This window comes from Dysidea avara, chromosome 8, assembly GCF_963678975.1.
Source record: "Dysidea avara chromosome 8, odDysAvar1.4, whole genome shotgun sequence".
Taxonomy (NCBI): Eukaryota; Metazoa; Porifera; class Demospongiae; order Dictyoceratida; family Dysideidae; genus Dysidea; species Dysidea avara.
In genome coordinates, this window is record NC_089279.1 from 24,038,291 (window position 1) to 24,055,840 (window position 17,550).

General features: G+C 39.1%; 4 protein-coding genes across 8 annotated transcripts in view; 1 reads left to right on the forward strand and 3 right to left on the reverse strand.

Annotated features, from left to right (window-relative positions):
- The window catches only part of LOC136262655 (uncharacterized), a 95,682-nt gene extending 87,100 nt beyond the window's left edge, over nt 1-8,582 (reverse strand). Inside the window, exon 1 of the mRNA XM_066057015.1 lies at nt 8,492-8,582. The gene's annotated coding sequence lies outside the window, so the exon portion shown is untranslated. The remainder of the gene's footprint in view (nt 1-8,491) is intronic.
- LOC136263462 (uncharacterized) lies at nt 3,269-5,716 on the forward strand. Of its 3 annotated transcripts, XR_010704650.1 has the most exons (9): nt 3,270-4,047; nt 4,257-4,376; nt 4,427-4,483; nt 4,545-4,622; nt 4,667-4,725; nt 5,036-5,087; nt 5,148-5,320; nt 5,375-5,415; nt 5,497-5,716. XR_010704650.1 is itself a non-coding variant. In XM_066057992.1 (8 exons), exons 3-7 carry the CDS (start codon nt 4,472-4,474, stop codon nt 5,377-5,379), a joined length of 327 nt encoding a protein of 108 aa, XP_065914064.1. In that variant the 5' UTR covers nt 3,269-4,047; nt 4,257-4,376; nt 4,427-4,471; the 3' UTR covers nt 5,380-5,415; nt 5,497-5,716. The 3 variants fall into 3 exon arrangements, 2 of the variants coding, with proteins under 2 accessions (XP_065914064.1, XP_065914065.1); XM_066057992.1 differs by lacking the exon at nt 5,036-5,087 and having other exon boundaries at nt 3,269-4,047; XM_066057993.1 differs by lacking the exon at nt 5,036-5,087 and having other exon boundaries at nt 3,269-4,047; nt 4,257-4,483.
- A 560-nt stretch (nt 8,583-9,142) lies between the features above and the next one.
- LOC136262652 (uncharacterized) lies at nt 9,143-13,247 on the reverse strand. 3 transcript variants are annotated; one of them, XM_066057011.1, is made up of 3 exons: nt 13,060-13,146; nt 12,913-13,008; nt 9,143-12,627 (listed from the first exon to the last, which is right to left on the reverse strand). In XM_066057011.1, exons 2-3 carry the CDS (start codon nt 12,925-12,927, stop codon nt 9,508-9,510), a joined length of 3,135 nt encoding a protein of 1,044 aa, XP_065913083.1. In that variant the 5' UTR covers nt 12,928-13,008; nt 13,060-13,146; the 3' UTR covers nt 9,143-9,507. The 3 variants fall into 3 exon arrangements, with proteins under 3 accessions (XP_065913083.1, XP_065913082.1, XP_065913084.1); XM_066057010.1 differs by lacking the exon at nt 12,913-13,008 and having other exon boundaries at nt 13,060-13,247; XM_066057012.1 differs by lacking the exon at nt 13,060-13,146 and having other exon boundaries at nt 12,741-12,991.
- Nucleotides 13,248-15,071: 1,824 nt separating this feature from the next.
- On the reverse strand, nt 15,072-15,687 carry LOC136264870 (uncharacterized). Its single transcript, XM_066059632.1, has 4 exons — nt 15,572-15,687; nt 15,406-15,468; nt 15,312-15,356; nt 15,072-15,260 (listed from the first exon to the last, which is right to left on the reverse strand). The coding sequence occupies exons 1-4, from the start codon at nt 15,611-15,613 to the stop codon at nt 15,072-15,074; spliced, it is 339 nt and encodes a 112-aa protein (XP_065915704.1). The 5' UTR covers nt 15,614-15,687.
- Between the last annotated feature and the right edge of the window lie 1,863 nt (nt 15,688-17,550).

Consider the following 17,550-nt stretch of genomic DNA (forward strand, 5'->3'; position numbering starts at 1 on the left):
TAGCTGAATTCTCTACAGGGCGATTTGTTTGCAGCTGAACTCTCTACATGGTAGCTTCTTTGTAGCTGAACTCTCTACAATGTAACTTCTTCTAGCTGAACTCTCTACGGGTGGCTTGTTTCTAGCTGAACTCTCTACAGGGTGATTTGTTTACAGCTGAACTCTCTACAAGGTAACTTCTTCTAGCTGACCTTTCTACAGGGTGATTTGTTTGTAGCTGAATTCTCTACATGGTAGTTTCTTTGAAGCTGAACTCTCTACAATGTAACTTTTTCTAGCTGAACTCTCTACAGGATGACTTGTTTCTAGCTGATCTCTCTACAGGGTGACTTGTTTCTAGCTGAACTCTCTACAGGGTGATTTGTTTGTAGCTGAACTCTCTACAAGGTAACTTCTTCTAGCTGAACTCTCTACAGGATGACTTGTTTCTAGCTGATCTCTCTACAGGGTGACTTGTTTCTAGCTGAACTCTCTACAGGGTGATTTGTTTGTAGCTGAACTTTCTACAAGGTAACTTCTTCTAGCTGACCTTTCTACAGGGTGATTTGTTTGTAGCTGAATTCTCTACATGGTAGTTTCTTTGTAGCTGAACTCTCTACAATGTAAATTCTTCTAGCTGAACTCTCTACAGGATGACTTGTTTCTAGCTGATCTCTCTACAGGGTGACTTGTTTGTAGCTGAACTTTCTACAAGGTAACTTCTTCTAGCTGACCTTTCTACAGGGTGATTTGTTTGTAGCTGAATTCTCTACATGGTAGTTTCTTTGTAGCTGAACTCTCTACAATGTAAATTCTTCTAGCTGAACTCTCTACAGGATGACTTGTTTCTAGCTGATCTCTCTACAGGGTGACTTGTTTGTAGCTGAACTTTCTACAGGGTGATTTGTTTGTAGCTGAACTCTCTACAAGGTAACTTCTTCTAGCTGATCTTTCTACAGGGTGATTTGTTTGTAGTTGAATTCTCTACAGGTGATTTGTTTGCAGCTGAACTCTTTTACATGGTGGTTTCTTTGTAGATAAACTCTCTACAAAGTGACTTCTTCTAGCTGATCTATCTACAGGATGACTTGTTTCTAACTGAACTCTCTACAGTGTGATCTGTTAATAGTGGAACTTTCTACTGGGTGATTTGTTTGCAGCTAAAGTCTTTGCATGATTGTTTCTTTGTAACTGAACTCTCTACAAGGTGACTTCTTCTAGCTGATCTCTCTACAGGATGACTTGTTTCTAACTGAACTCTCTACAGTGTGATCTGTTCATAGCGGAACTTTTTACTGGGTGATTTGTTTGTAGCTAAACTCTTTGCATGATTGTTTCTTTGTAACTGAACTCTCTACAAGGTAACTTCTTCTAGCTGATCTCTCTACAGGGCAATTTGTTTGTAGCTGAATTCTCTACAGGGTGATTTATTTGAGCTGAACTCTCTACATAATGGCTTATTTGTAGCTGAAGTCTCTATTAGGTGCCTTCTTCTAGCTGATCTGACTACAGGGTGACTTGTTTGTAGCTGAATTCCCTACAGAATAACTTACAATGTAATATAACTGAGTAAATTATAAATGCAGCTGAATGCTTTATTAGGGTGACTGTTCTATTAGAGTATCTCGATCTCGCATTTGCTGCACCTAGTTGCCTTTCGAATCATAACTCAGTGATTTGTAATCCGATTCTTCTGTACTACTGCAAGGACTTTCTATGATGATTATTCCAGCTACATACTGATTTTCAGCTCATTGCTCTAAGCGGTTTGCCTGGTAGATACGAAAACTAATAGTTTTTTTATTCATAAAAATCGATCGCGTAATTTTGACACAGGTTGGGGTTCGTGTCATATCTCCATGGTCTTTATCCCGATTCCTTTCAAACCACAAAAAGGCACTCCTACGATGGTTGCTCCATCTACATATCAATTTTCAACTGATTCCTCCAAGGCGTTTACCCTGTAGGCGTGACAGACCTTCGACCTTATTTTACGCAAATATTCGGTCATAGCTCCGTGAATGTTCATCGGATTCCTACCAAAGTTAGTACGGAGATCCGCCTTAATGAGCCCTTTAAGTGTGCCACATTTCAGCCAAATCCGAGCACGCATTCGTGTTTTATGGCGAATTTTGCGAAGTGTGCGAAATGAAGAAGATGAAGAAGAAAAAAACGAAGAAATTAAAACGAAATTTTGTTCGCTCGTATCTCGGAAATGGCTGGAGCGATTTTCTTCAAATTTGGTATGTAGACTACCCTAACTGGGCGGCACATCTCCAGCAAATTTGGTTTCAATCGGATAAGGGATCACAGAGCTACATAGGTGTGAAAATTGCGTTTTCTTTCTTCCTGTTAATATACTCACGGTGTGGCGCGCCGGCTTCTTGGGCCGCACGACACACTATCGTGTGTCTTGATTTTCATATAACCATTTGTAACATTGCGGTCACAGCTTCAGGATTGGAGTAGCAGAGAAAGGATTAGAGGACTCATGATCAATCATCAAGACCTGGGGGGAAGGAAACAGTACTGTACACCCAAAGGACATCAGAGTATAGTATATACAACCAGTGTATGAGACCACAGCCTTGATCACCACTGAAATTAAACAAACTTTCAAACTAGCTTGATGTAGCAATCAACTTAAAACTAAAAGTTGCAGTACTTATACTTTGCTGAGGGAACATGCCCCCATGCAGACTCCCTTGCCCATTCAGCAGAATAATAAGCCACCTTATTGTCATTGCATGTTTATATTTATATCAAATACTGTGCGAACCTCCCAAAGTGGAGTATCTATATCCACAGATACAAACAATTACACAAAATTTATACAGCAGCTAGGTTAATACAAAAATATTTCAATACTCTCTTCTTAAAATCTTCTAAATTTGTTGCTTCAATAACTGTAACTGGTAATCTGTTCCATATTTTAAGAGTTGAGGAGAAAAGGATAAACATCAAGGTGAGCTTGCAACAGGGGTGGTGGAGCAGGCCAAAGAGTGAGGGGGCCAGGCCAACTTTAAGTTGAAGACCAAAAAAAGGTCACGGCCTGCTGACAATAGCTACTCTCCGCCAATTATATCGCCTTATTTACAACTATACACATACATAGCTAAGTAGCTTGCTACACTGCTTCTCTGGATGCTGTGACTGCTATATTAGAGTATGCATTCCTGACTGTTCTATTAGAGTATTTCAAACTTTTTTCCAAACAGTATCCCATAAAAGTGGGGGACCATGGCCCCCCTCCACCGCCTATATGCTTGCAATCAGTGTTGGAATCTTTGTGAATGCAACTATCCTGGCCTCTATATCAGTAGGGACCTTAGCTACCACTTTTACCTTTGTTCTGGTGCCCCTGATGTATCAGCAACATACAGTAGCTGTAAGATAAAGCTAGTTAATGCCCCTATATATAGGCACAGCTAGGGTGGGACTGACTATCACAGTTCCTCTCGCATTCTTTGCCCCACAATAACTGCTGTCAAACCATATGGTCAAACCATCACACCAATGATTTTAGCCGGCAGCGCACAAACAATTCTTGACAGCTTATAATAATACTATTATTAAAGTACACGTACCGCATTGTGACAATTTAAGTATCACGTGGCCTATTTAGGGGAAGTCTCTTGGAAAGTCCCCTGTAGCACCTCAAGCCGGTGGAAACACGTGATGCGCGGTTTAAAATTGAATGTTTAGTGGCAGTCCAAGTCGAGACAGAGGAGTAAAGCCATAGTACTAATAAGAAGCAATTCTTTGGTATTTCAGTGGTGAGGCGTACTTTAGACTAATTGTAACGCGACGCACACCACTTGAAGGATAAGAAAATGGAATGAGGAATGAAGAAAGATAAAGTTGGTGTGTCAGTAAAGTGTCACATTGCCACACACACTGAGTAACCGCATTTATGTGATAGGTTTTTTTAGAGGTGTGCAGTGCAAATTCACTGAAAAGTTCTAAGTAGCAGCAAAATCCTCATAGCGGGATTGTCGACAAGGCAACTCGTACCACTTGCCACTTACATCGTCAGAAGTCTGGGAACTTTGGCTGCAGGTGGAAGAAGTAGGCAAATGTAACATGTGTAATGTTTGTATGTACTCATTTACACTGCATACTGGCCTAACTTAAATTAATGTATAGTGAAACCTGTCTAATCAGGTCTCTGTGTAATCACCTGTTAAAACCAGCCAACTTGTAAATCTTCAACAACATCATTTGGGCAAAAAGTGAACAGATTTCAGGTGTAAATGCCCACCTGTTGGTTTTTACAGGTAATCTGATTCTGGTCATAGCATGCAGTTCACCACTAACAGTAGCAGTTAAAATGATTAGATGTGGTCATGGTACATACATAACTTGGAACCAGGCAGAAACTGAGTCATAAATTGCAGGTCAGTTTACATAAAGAGGAATTGTAGTATCTTGTGTGTTCTTTTTGTAGTTCTAAAATCAAGAATACATAGACTGTAGTGACATCAAGGGTGTTATGAATTTCCAGGTCAGTCTACATACTAAGGAATGTAGTTGTTTATTATCTCAGGTGTTTTCTGAATTTCCAGGATCACCCACTAGCAGTAATAGTAGTTGAATGCGGTAATGGTGCGTACATAACTTGGGAACTAAGATCAAAGATTCAGGTTGGTTTACATACAGAGAAATTTTATTAGTGTTCCTTTTGTAGCTCTCAATTGTCAAGTGTACGTGGACTGTAGTGACATCAAGGACGTTGTGGATTCCCAGGTGAGTCTACTTACCTATCCAGACTTCTATTATCCAGAATGAAGTTTAAATGAAACAAAAGGAGAGAGCTTAAAAGTTGCTGTTTACCTATTTGGTGGCTTGTTTACCTATTTGGTGGCTTGTTTGTTCTACTAATAATAACTAACACTTGGTTGCTAGGTGATAATGCATATTTACAGCCTAGGGGAGTGACCATGAGTGCTCTGTAGTGAATTCCCCCTTTGCCCACTAAACTACACCACTGATAGCGATCACATTACTTGTATTTAGTAGCATGTAGTCACTAGTAGCATGCATTTCTTACTTACAGATATCTCTGAGATATGGACAGTAGTATGTACCAGACTGCCTGGATAAGAGAGGTTCTACTATACCCAGATTTTAGGTGCATTGTATTTAATGCCCGCTTGTCAATTTTGCAGGCTATCTGGTCATAGCGGTTTACCCACTAGTAGTTCATGGTATGTAACTTGGAACCTGGCAGGAGCTAAGATCAGAGTGTTGAGAATTTCAGTTAACAGCGGAGTTGTGTGTTCTCTTCTGTACTTCAGTCTATGTAACTCTAGTGATATCAAGGGTGTCATGAAAATTCCAGGTCAGTCTATGTACTAAGAAATACTGTATTATCTCATGTTTTCTGAATTTCCAGGATAAGGCATACTGTTATGATGGGACCAAACTAATTCCCAGGTCAGTTAAAATGTTGTGTATTTTCATAGTATCCAGATTTTATGTTAATGTCCGCCTAACAGTTTTTACAGACCATCTTAGCAATCGGATATGGTCATGGTGTGTAATTTGGGAACAGACAGCAACTGAGATCAAGTGAATTTCAGGATTGTTGACAAGGTGTATGGATCGACCAAGTACCGGGTCTCTTATCATTTGCCACTTACATCATCATCACCACTTTTGGTGTTAACTATTTGATGTGATGTTTATTAAATTTTTGCTACATGTTGTAATACCATTGTTATATATGCTTAGCTACTGTAAGGCAAAAAAATTCATGGATTTCGCAGTCATCTTATCTGCAATTAGAATCGCCTCATTTTCTGTTTGTAGCTGTCACGGCAGTTTCACACGTCCATGGTAGTTTCACTCTTCCACAAAGCACTAATTAAGGTGGGGCTTGTGACGTGGCTTTCATTATGTACGTGCTGTACAGCGACACCTTTTTGTCTGAAATGTGGTTTGTGACTGTACATGAAGTTTGGTCATTCCACACAACTTGCAAAATCAGTAGTTCTTGTATGGTGCATGGCACTAAATGGAGTCTTAACTTATGACTTACACCTTCCCTAGTGTCTGTACGTCCTCTACGCTTTCACACCTTGTTTATAAGACATCTGCTGATTATAAATGCTCGCACGAGGCGTGGCACTGAATGGAGTCAAAAAAATTTCTGCTTAAAACGCCTTCCTAAAGTAACTAATGGCTCTGCACGCTTTCACAACTTATTTGTCAGACATTAGGGCTTGCAGGCCCGTAGCCAGGAATTTTGAAAGGGGGGTTCTTTTTGACCAAAAGTGGACCTTTACTTGCATGATGATTAATAAAGGTACTGAGACTGGGTGTGCAAAGCACACCCAATCTAGGGGGGTCTGGGGGCATGCCCCCCCAGAAAATTTTTTGAAAACAGATACTAAACGGTTGAATTTAGTGGCATTTCAGTCAATAAAAATAACAATTTTTTTAGGTAAGCTGAAGACCAGCTGTATGAATGATATCTGGAAAAATATCTCTACTGCTACTGTAATTATACCATCTGCACATGCATGTGTCTAAATATAATATATTGGAATGTCACAATGAATAAGAATGGGAAAGATTGAGCACTCTGCCATGATCAACAGGGGCAGTGTAGCAGAACAAAGGGTGTCTTAAACAATGAAATTTACACATTGCATGGAGTTGAAGCATGGATGCTATTCGTGGGCTCTGCATGGAGGGGCTTGTCCACCAAAATCTTATATTTTAATGAAAGCTCGGTTTAGACAATCTACATGTAAATTAAGTAGCTTTTAAAAGAAAATGTAATTGTGACTGCTCTATTAGAGTGATTGTTCTATTAGAGTGGTTGACTGCTCTATTAGAGTATCTCGATCTTGCATTGCATTTAATGCAAGCACTGAATGAGTTACTCGGAGCACTTATTTTAGCTTCTTATTATAGTGGTATCTAGTAAACTGTAGCTAATGGACTTTTGCTCCTGAAAATTTGGACTTGTATACTAAAATTGTGGACCTTTTACTGAAATTGTGGACCTTTTTTCCAAGAGGGCGGTTCTTCAGAACCCCCCGAACCCCCCCTGGCTACGGGCCTGGCTTGTGTCCATATCGTGTCTTTAAAAGTTATTGTAGGGATTGGAGGTTTGAACGGAGAAAATATGCGTAGAGGCGATCCAGTATTAGATAATGTTAGTGCCAGATGGACTGTAGAAACACGAGTGTATTGAGTGGTATAATGTGACGATAGCTGAAACACACGGTGAGAAATTGAGTGAATTATATCTAAATACGTTTGTTAAGAGGTTGCGACAAGAAAACGATGACACCAAGCTTTTTTAAATCACAGAAACGCAGTATAAACCTATTGAGAAAGGTTGCACAATTCAGGGATAATATTGCAAAACCGTCCCTACATGTAAATAACTCACAGTAGTGGCCGCACGTTTTAATTGTGGCGTGCGCTCTGTAGTTTCTTGGCCGCGCGACTCACTACCGTGAGTCTTGATTTAGGTAACGCGTTACATTTGTAAGTAAAGTAACTTGAGTTATATTACCTGTTTTATAGTGTATTTTGTTATATTACTTAGTTACCACAAAAGTAATATTACATAACGCGTTATATAAGTAACGCATTACTCCCAACACTGGCAGTTGATTAGAGAATATGGATTTTTTGCATTGCAGATGATTGATAGTAGAAAAGCTTAAACATAATTAGTTTTTTTTTCGCAGTGGATATCCGTCTGGCAGTCACGTGAATAAAAAAAACTTAGACAAAAAAGGGTCCCAAACGAAAATAAACTCCTGACCTAGAATCAAATCTGGTACCTCCACTGTGTGAGCCCAGGGTCATCACCACTGTTCTACGTGACTTCCAGCTACCCACCTCCCTTAGTTTCTACCTTATATACGTCATTCAAGAAGAAATCTATATAACTAAGAAGTATACCCAGTGAAGAAGAAACCAAAGTTGAACCCAACCCTAACGTGACGCTTGTCTGTTAAGTATAATAATGACTTTCACTGTCTGTATGAAGGTAAGTTCTTGGATGAGTTTGAGGCGAGCTAGGGTGCTCTCTTCGCTCGCTCCAACCGTGTCTCGTCTCGAACTCATCCCAAAGCTTACCTTCATACAACCATAGATCCTTTACACCCCGGGGTTTGAAGGATCTATGATACAACTAGTGTGTTTGGTACTCGAGTTATGGGTGACACTGCTGGACGGATATCAGACAGAAATAGCGTCCGGCTGCCGGACGAATATCCACTGCGGTTTTTTCTTGAACATGAATAAGTAGCCCCACCCATGATTACACAAACGACAAACACAAATTATAAGGCTAGCGTACTGTAGGCACAAAACGGTAAAAGGAAAATAAATTATGTTGGCTACATGGTATTAACAATGGTGGTTATTGCGGAACCATTAAGGAGCCGGTGAGGTTAAAGTGGCGCCGGCAGCCATGACCCGCTTCACCAGATCAACTCAACCGGGCTATAAATAAACATAGCTAGTATACAAATATACGGCCTACCTTTAGCTGCAATATATCGCCTCTTCAAACTGGGATAGTAGAACTAGATTTCTCGGCACTTAGCGCAGTCCTCGCCTCGCGAATTTTTTTTTTGGGACCAGTTCTGACTTAGAAATTTATCTGAATATAAAATACTGAAATATCCGAGATAGTATGCGAAATTGATTAGTGGTCGTTTGTGGTTTGTGCCAGGGGACCCTTTGTGGCAAGACTTCCGCCCTACGTAGGCAACTATCGATACCGTGTTAACACCGTGGTGGCGACCATGGATCAGATGGATAGCAAGTCTTAGCGACACTCGCAAACGCCATTCTCGTTATTGGATACAAAGTGATGCCAGACATCCACCACCAAGGTGCGCAATAATTTAAAACATCAGAGGAAGGCGCATCAATTATAGTTGTACAGTGGGACCTTGAGTGAGACCCTATATAAAGGACACTTTAACCTTTTACAGTGTAACTGTGGCTATCTGCATGCATTGTAAATTTTTACGAGTACGAGTTCTACTGAGTTGCATGCACATAAATTGACTTATGATTTTTTTTAAAATTTGTAGGACACTTGCTGACCAGCTATTTATGAATAGAGGATATTGTACAAACACATCAATCAGGGTTAACAGATTCCTCTGTACAGTGGGACTGGAGATATGTGGTCACATTTGAGTTGCAGCAAGTGTGGAAGTCTTATTAATGAGTCAAGCAATGGGAACATACCATGGTGTGACTTGGGAGTGTGTAAACTGATATATGCAGATGGGTTTCTAAGATACCAACAATACAACAGATCAACGGATTCTTTATTCCTGGAGTAGCTTTACTGAGGCTAGTTCGTTTACCACACTTGTGACATGTAGCTAGCTAACTGCTGAAACCAGCTTGTTAATTCAAAGAAATATTGGATTTAACTTTGATGAATTCTATATTGTTGTATTTTGTGTGTTTTCACTGTTAAAGTATTACAATAACACTAAAATACACTATACCAATGTAACAATCAATCTGCTCAGGAAGTCACCATTTTCCAGCATTTTGCTGGCCTAACTGTACATTTGTACTAAAAGAATGCAGCCTTTTTGGAGGCTTTGAATTTCTTGCAGGAATATTGTAACGGCTGACGGCTCCACCTTTTGTACGCTGAGTCGAGCTTTCAAGTTTAACTGGCCTTCCTAACTGAGTCCTTTGTTTTCCACGTGAAAGAGTCTTGCGACGACGACCTGCAGCTATTGCTTGAACAGAAATTCTCCTACCATGTCGTAACGTTCCTACTTGTCTGGTAATAGTACCACCGAATACCCAACCAAACTTGTGAAATGCAGATGTTAGTGTGTTGTAGTTAGGGCTTTGTTGTAGCATTTTTTTGTACCTTTCACAAAATTTTTTAACTCCTGTACTTAGATGGTTATCTGAGTCAGATTTCACACGTTCCTTCAGGTCATTGAATACAAATTCAATATCCTGAAGCAAAGAAGTAGAACCACACTGTTGTGTATCAAGTATACTGACAGTACTACGACTGTCGATATTGCTTGGCATAACCAAGTGTTGGCTGTCATCAAGTGTATCATCTAATGCACCTTCTTTAATTATCTTCCAGGAATTAGATGAAAAATCAAATGCGGTCTCTTCTACACAATCTACAGTGGATTGACACTTGAAAGATTCATCAGCCTTCTGGTGCAAAGAAGAATAATAGCTTAAATCTTGTACAGCTTTATCTCCTAGAGCAATCATTGCTAATTCTCGCCTTTTCTCTGGAAACATAGATGGAATGCTATTGCATGACGTATAGTGAAAGTGTTTCGTAATTGCCGCTTGATGTGAACAAGGAGACCCGTCACTTCCAAGAGGACAGGTGCAAACACTAAGCTGCATGTCAACGGTGTAAACAACTCCACGAGATGTTTGACTATCTACCATGAACACATTTGGATCTTCAGTTGGTGCAATATTCTCCTTTGCAATTGTACTTGACTTCATTCCACAAAAGCGAAGGCTAATGCAACGTTCAATGCGATTGTTGGCAAGGTGAAGAAGTTTGTGTTTGTAGTACAAATCCATTGTATCAACAACAAAAGATATCATTTCAATCAAATTGTATGCTTTGATACGTGAAAAAACAAGTTCTTTCATAATCTTTATGCCAGATTCTGCATAGTTATTTGTGTGATTCCCTCGCACCAGTAGATGTTCTCGATAACATATAGACCATTTTTCCTTCCTTGACCAGTGAGTATTGACATGCTCAATGAATTGTGGATAAAGTTTAACTGTTTTGTCTATCAGAAGTTCAGTGTATTTGCTACAGAGCTGCTGCTCAGTTTTGGCATAAACAAGATCTTTAACTTTCAACATCAATGGCTGCCGATGATTAGCAGGAATGTGATGTTTTCCATCATGAAGCCAGGTCCAAAAACTTTGAAGCACATGAAAGACACACAGAAGCTGTCTTGCCTTAGGCCATGTCGCTGTAACTGCTAGGCTTTGTGATGAACTGTCATCACTCATTATTATTTGTGGACCAGTTGAAGGACCTTGACCAAAAAATGCTTTATCAGGTAGTATTCCACAGAAAGATGCTAGTGAAGCTTCTAAAGTTGGTGCTTTTTCATCAGATGTTATTAATACCCCTAAGGGAAGACCACCGCCAGAATGGCTAGTTGAAATTACAAACATTGAGAGATTGTAACGATCTAAGCTTGAGGTTGAATCTATAAAAGCTATTTCACCAGCCTGCGGTATATTCTCGTGTACTCTAGCCATTAAAGGAGTACATATAGCAACATTCAAAGGTGATGGCACACTCTTCCTTTTTTTACGAGGTGGTTCATTTTCATCATTTACATCACTTTCTGAAACTTCAGCTTTTTCATCATACATCTCAGTAGCATACTTTTGCATGACAATTTTCCCACCAGATGACTTATTATAATTCTCAATCATTTCATCAAGCTTTTTAAACATTTCACATCCATTTTTTGGGCCAAGCTCTTTTGTTCTCCATTCATCATATAGACGAGAAACGTCTTGTGGGTTAGGATTAAATGCCCTATCACCTAATTTAACCATCTCTTCTTCCTCATCTGCTTCTAACATCATTCTAGTTTCATAAGTGTGCCGGGCAGTTGCAACAGAATGTCCAGAACTGAATAATCTATAATATGACTCCTTTGTTTGTGAGGCAATAGGTCGAAAACTCAAGGCATGTGCTGAATCGACAGGATGATCATGATTAAAACACATTTTGATAATTGTCGGATGTGATATTTTCACACAGTTTAATTGACTCTTTCTTTTCATTTTATTGGAAGGAACAGTCACAGTCAATATTAAAGAGCTAGGGCAATCAGTTTTCTTGTTCCTTACACTTTCTAAGAAGGGTCGCTTTTCTTTACTCTTCTTTGGTTTTTCCATCTGTTTTGGAGTTAAAGGTTTTTTTTTGTGTTGACAGTGCATGTGCGCTTTATACAATACCTTTTGTCCCTTGCTCTGCCTACCGCCTGCGTGACGGTAGGTACATTTAGAGTGCAAGAACATATCTGAAAGCCACTGTGAAGCCTGGTCACCAGAGGAAATATTGATGCGAGCTTGAAATTCAAATGAAAATTTTGGAGCTCCAGAAAAGTCTTCACATGGCAATGTTTGAAAGTTATCTATTACATAGGTGTACTGTGACTGACTAGGCAGAACTGCTTGAAGTTCTTCTGGTAACTCTTCCCAAGAGTTAACATTAATTTTGTTATCTTTCTTTAGAAAGCTAAAGCTGTTGTCACCAGGGGATTCATCAACAGGTGTATGTGGGAGAATATGGACAGAACTATCTTCCATGGGTGTTCGTAGGAAAACGTCATCAACAAGTACTTGTGGAAAACTGTCACTGAATGCTGTTTGTAGGGAATTATCATCAACTGGTGGTTCACAGGAACCACTTTTGATAGGTGACTGAGGGAAACCATCATTGATACAGGTAGGTATTTGTAGGGAGTCATTGTCAACATGGCTTACATCCATCTTCTTGTGTAATGGCAAAATGTTCTCATTGTTAGTGTGAATATCTTTTCCACATACTACTGGTAGCACTCTTTGATTATGTAGCTCATCAGCCATCATTAAGCGTATTGCAGGGATATCCTCCTGTGATGTGAAACAAACATGGCTAACGTTATTCAATGTCACTCATTACAGAACAACTAATTTTTGGCATTAAGTAGCACAAACTCCAATGTATAACACAATACATTGCTTACACTAAAAATCACAGCAGCAATCAACCCAACTTGGAATGAACTATGTAGACGTGTTATCACCGTGCACCACAAAAGTGCTCACACACACACACAACAACACACACACACAACAACACACACACACACACAAACACTCATGTACGCACACAAATACAGTAGTATGCTAGCTTACTTGATTAAAAAGCATTTTCTGACCAAGCACAAGACAGCGTGCTTAACTTAAGACAAACACTCCACAATCATGGCCAGATGATTGGCGAGGAATTCCCTACGTTGCATTACAAGTATAAGGTTCTGATATCCATAATGCAGCCATTACCTCTGCTTCAACAAACTTCCACAAATTCCATGGAATAGCTTCTTTATTCTTAGTTAGCTGATGTACATCAAATATTTGCCTGTTTAATAGAGATATCATTTTATGTTACACAATCTTAGGTGATGTATTAGTTAGTGCAGTTTTGCGTGGGAGGATCAATGGTACTGGCCATACATGTAAGCTTTCACATTTAATCTTTTTCAGTTTCATAGTTTACAAACAAGCACAAATTTAAGTCAAAAAGTCATTAACCATTTTACGTACCATATTTACTTGGTTAAATGCAATGGCGTTTATTAAGTACCTTAGTTCAGGAAATCAATGTAACTAGACCACTATACTTGATGATTGAAAATGAAGTTAAAGCTCATGATTTTAAAATCAATTGTGGGACCACTAAAGTATGGCTACTAGTATACATAAATTGTCTGTATGACCACATTGACCATTAAGATAGCATAATGTAGGCAACAAATTGCAATAAAAATAAAATGGACATTTAATTTTTCAGTTACTAGTAATTTTGAATGCTTTGTCCATTTCAAGGTGATAATCAGCTATATATAGTACTTGCCACAGCAACATAATTATAATAAACGCACACATAAAATGTATTACGAGTGGTATATAGTCCTTGATATATATGTCACAATATTATACGAAGTTGGTAGAGAAGATCAGTGTAGAAAAGGAGTATTCTCTAACAGACGCAGTCTTATTTGGTTTTTCATGAAACTATATATTTGTCCTCTGCTGATTAATATTGGATGTAATGGCATTTGATGTGCCATATTTGTTTGAGAAAGCATGTTTGTGTAGACAAATCATGGTGGTGGAAGCATGTACTTAGATTAGCTTAATTAACGCATATGAAAGAGTAGCATTTGTTCTGTGTTAATAGCACTACTATGTGGTAAGTCGGCATTGTGTGAGGCATAACACTCGGGCTACTTTACCACTGGCAATGGAAACTACCGACTCTCATTCACATAAACTCAAGCGAGGGCTCTATATTCTGTTATCCTTTCTCAGAAGAATGATATCTAGTAGAATCAGTTTTGAATAAAACGTCACCTTCCTCTGCGTAAATGGCTAGCTTTACTTAAGTTTGCCCTGCAAATTTATTACAGGAAATGTCACCGTTTCGAGTAATTTATATGGGGTCATTTCCAATCCACGTGTAACATATGTGACCAGCTGAACGCAAACCCGCCTAGTTTGCATAATTCTGTTTTTGAGAAAAACTGCATTGGGTAAAAAACGCGTACTACAAAAATAATTTTACGCACGTTTTAATTGCTTCAGTTAACACTAAAACAAAGCCCAAATCGAGCAAACTAAGTGACCAACCGATTCGCCTATTAATGGTGAGTAAGAATATCTTTGTTTCGTTTTAGTGGCATGAAGCAAACCTGAGTTATGGTTATGGCTATTTGTTTACGTTGCGGTAAAATATTACGTAAATGTCGCCGTTTCTAAGCTAAAACAGCCTTCTTTGTTAAATGCATGGGTGCACTGAGGCCAAACACTACACCTTGCTAAATGCCCCAATTCATCGTGAATACAATGAGCAAAGTCCCATCTTCCTAGCTTGTTTCCTTCATGAGTTATGATTGATTATTTTAGCACCTGTAATTTTTCCCTATGCAAATTGATTGCTTTGCTCTTTCTGTTGTCTATCGCTATAACTCCACAATTATCCACCAGATAAGGCTAAAACTTTGACAGCCCATTGGTTTTACCCTGTGGATAACAAAGAAGTTATAAAAAGAAGTTTGACAAAATGCAAACTAGTCGGGTTTTCGCTCAGCGGGTCACATATATTATCCATGGTACTTGCCCAGCCGTTGCAATAAGTCATTATATAATACAACTATGTGTACACTACTATATGATTTGGCACTTGTCAAAAACTAACCATCCCTTTACATTCTTTTTTGCCCCACTCAATAATGAGATGGTTGTAATGCCATGCTCTGTATAAGTAGGCCATACCAATTTGAAAGTTACTATCATATTAATAAATTCTTAAATAAAACCCAAGATGCCGTAAGTGAGTTTTGTATCAACTTGGGTATTTCAAAGAGGTATACACTATAGGTAGCTAGTACCTTCTTAAACCAACTACACAGTGAGTTTGCTCCACTCCGTTGTAGCTTTTCTACCATAAATGATGTAAAAATGACTACATCCTTTCCATTCTACAGGAAAAGTAAGATGTTAGCTACCACAGGTTTGACCATTTAATGTACCTTCTTTGCTTCCACCTGCATAAGATTCAAATATCTTCGTATCACCTTTAACAATACATCTGTAAATATGTATCAACAGAACATAATCCCTCACTTCATCAGTTAGCATTCCTCCCAGTATAGTATTAAAAACATCGGTTTCCCTCTGTGGCTCTCCCTACCGAAAGAAAACAATTCACTATGAATTCACGAATTCCTCCGCTAAATTATAGGCTCACTAAACGCGTACTCAAACTAAGCCCATGCTTTTTTTTACTAACCTCTAAATCCGAGTCTAAATCAATCACTTCATCGATACTCATTATCACTGTTAGCAACGCTTTACAGCGGGCACACTCACCCGTATGAACGGCTATAATGTTTCGATGGGAAAGGATTTTACCATATTATCTATGATTTTACTAATACATGTCGCATACTATCTCGGATATTTCAGTATTTTATATTCAGAAAAATTTCTAAGTCAGAACTGGTCCCAAAAAAAAATCCTCGCCCTCGCCGAGGTCCTCGCAGAATCAGCTTGAACAACATGGTCAGACAAGTTTAGGCGCTTTATACGGGCGCTTAATTAATTTTTACTATATAATTTTTTCCCCCGATAGACCTTATTCACTGAATTAATTTCATAGCGCTTATAACCCGTTGCGAAGGAGTTGTCCGCCAATTTTCGCCATTTGCAATACCAAAACCATAGTAACATCACAATTCTCCGCCAAATTCGCCATTTGCAGTACCATAACTATGGTAACATGATAGCAACCGTTGTGCTCGCCCAGTTTTAGAACTCAAAATGGCGTCCGAAAGACCATCACCATGGCAAATAGAGTGCCTTGTATGGCTTCGCGTGACATCAGAGGGCGCTTACTGTTCTAAATGAATAAGGTCTATATTAGTCTCGCGGCGCCCGACCCTAAAAAGTGGGTCTGGTCATATATAGATAGTATATTACTTAAAAGACCGGGATTGGAAACGGAGTTCGCGCGTTGAAACACTCCGTGTTACCGGAAGTGTGGAGGACTGGAGGTCAAGCTTCAGGAAGGACCGAATACACGGCTATTTTATGTGTTGGCGAAGAAATGGAAGGGTTTCTTTACTTAGCCTTTATAGGTGCACAATTTCATTGGGAAGCCAGTCAATTCAAGTATATATGGGAAACTAGCCGCGCTACACAACCAATGACTAATTTTGTCACCAGCTGTGCGTTGTAATAGAATAGCGTGTGTTGTATTAGAGTTACTTCATCACACCTCTGACTAAACGAACGGTCTCGATGACTGCTTCGGAAAATCGGTCCTAGTCAATTGATGCACTACCCATATTAACAATAATATAGTTTATCACACAGGCACACACACACACAACCATGAACACACTTCCCACAAGGGGAGTCATAACAATCTAATTATGGAGAAGCATTTTCTTCTGACTACTGCAGTTGCTATCCAAGTCTTTACTGAATATCTTAGTCCATCTCCATTAAGTACACACCACAGAATCAATCAAGATGATGACTTAACGTTACATCCTTTCCTTGCTGACACTCCTCCATGTATACTTGCTGACACAAACACAATCCTATACAGCATTAAAAGTGATACACAATTATCCACTAAATACAATAATGAGTTGATTAATAAATACACAAGAACACAACACATACTTTGTATGGTATTAGTAGTGTACTACATCAGCATATAGCGTAAGGGACCGTATGTAAGTCATGCACCACAATAAGTCATGTGGTTCTCACTTGTATGTGATACGGGCCTTCAAATTACGTATATTTACAGATGGTGCCTAGTGTCCTCAGGTCCTGTTTGATGGGGTAAAACATGTGATATCATGGCACTGTATAGTTTGGTTTCTTTTTGGCTTGTTATTGTCAATTTTTGAAAACCGTTGCACAATGCCAGTTACGAGTGGCAATGTAAAAAGTGTGGACTTACAGTCCCTTACACTACTGCATACTCAAATATAGTTGAAAATTAACCAGCCAAACTAACAACAACTAACTATTTACTGTACAACCAATGGAGCTAAAGCCTTTACCACCCAGACTGGGTCAGCACTACTTTACTTTAATTTCTCTTGGTGCACAGCTTTATTTACCCAAGCTTTCGAAGGCTGGAACCCTTTTCACAGCTCAAGTTGCTTTTGTGCAGTACAACTATACAACAAAAATATAAAACCATTGATCAGCTTAGGCCATGACAAATTAATCTTATGTTTCAGGCATATG

Bases quoted from the DNA above. Each gene is read 5' to 3' on its own strand.
- LOC136263462 (XM_066057993.1), top strand. The intron at 4,623-4,666 runs GTTGGTTTACAT...TTCCTTTTGTAG, and splicing joins AACTAAGATCAAAGATTCAG to CTCTCAATTGTCAAGTGTAC. The intron at 4,726-5,147 runs GTGAGTCTACTT...TCAATTTTGCAG, and splicing joins AGGACGTTGTGGATTCCCAG to GCTATCTGGTCATAGCGGTT.
- LOC136262652 (XM_066057010.1), bottom strand. From the start codon at position 13,158: ATGATATCTCTATTAAACAGGCAAATATTTGATGTACATCAGCTAACT. The intron at 12,628-13,059 runs GTAATGGCTGCA...TTCACATCACAG, and splicing joins GGAAGTTTGTTGAAGCAGAG to GAGGATATCCCTGCAATACG.
- LOC136264870 (XM_066059632.1), bottom strand. From the start codon at position 15,613: ATGAGTATCGATGAAGTGATTGATTTAGACTCGGATTTAGAG. The intron at 15,357-15,405 runs GTGAGGGATTAT...GTATTGTTAAAG, and splicing joins GAGGAATGCTAACTGATGAA to GTGATACGAAGATATTTGAA. The intron at 15,261-15,311 runs GTACATTAAATG...CTTTTCCTGTAG, and splicing joins TGCAGGTGGAAGCAAAGAAG to AATGGAAAGGATGTAGTCAT.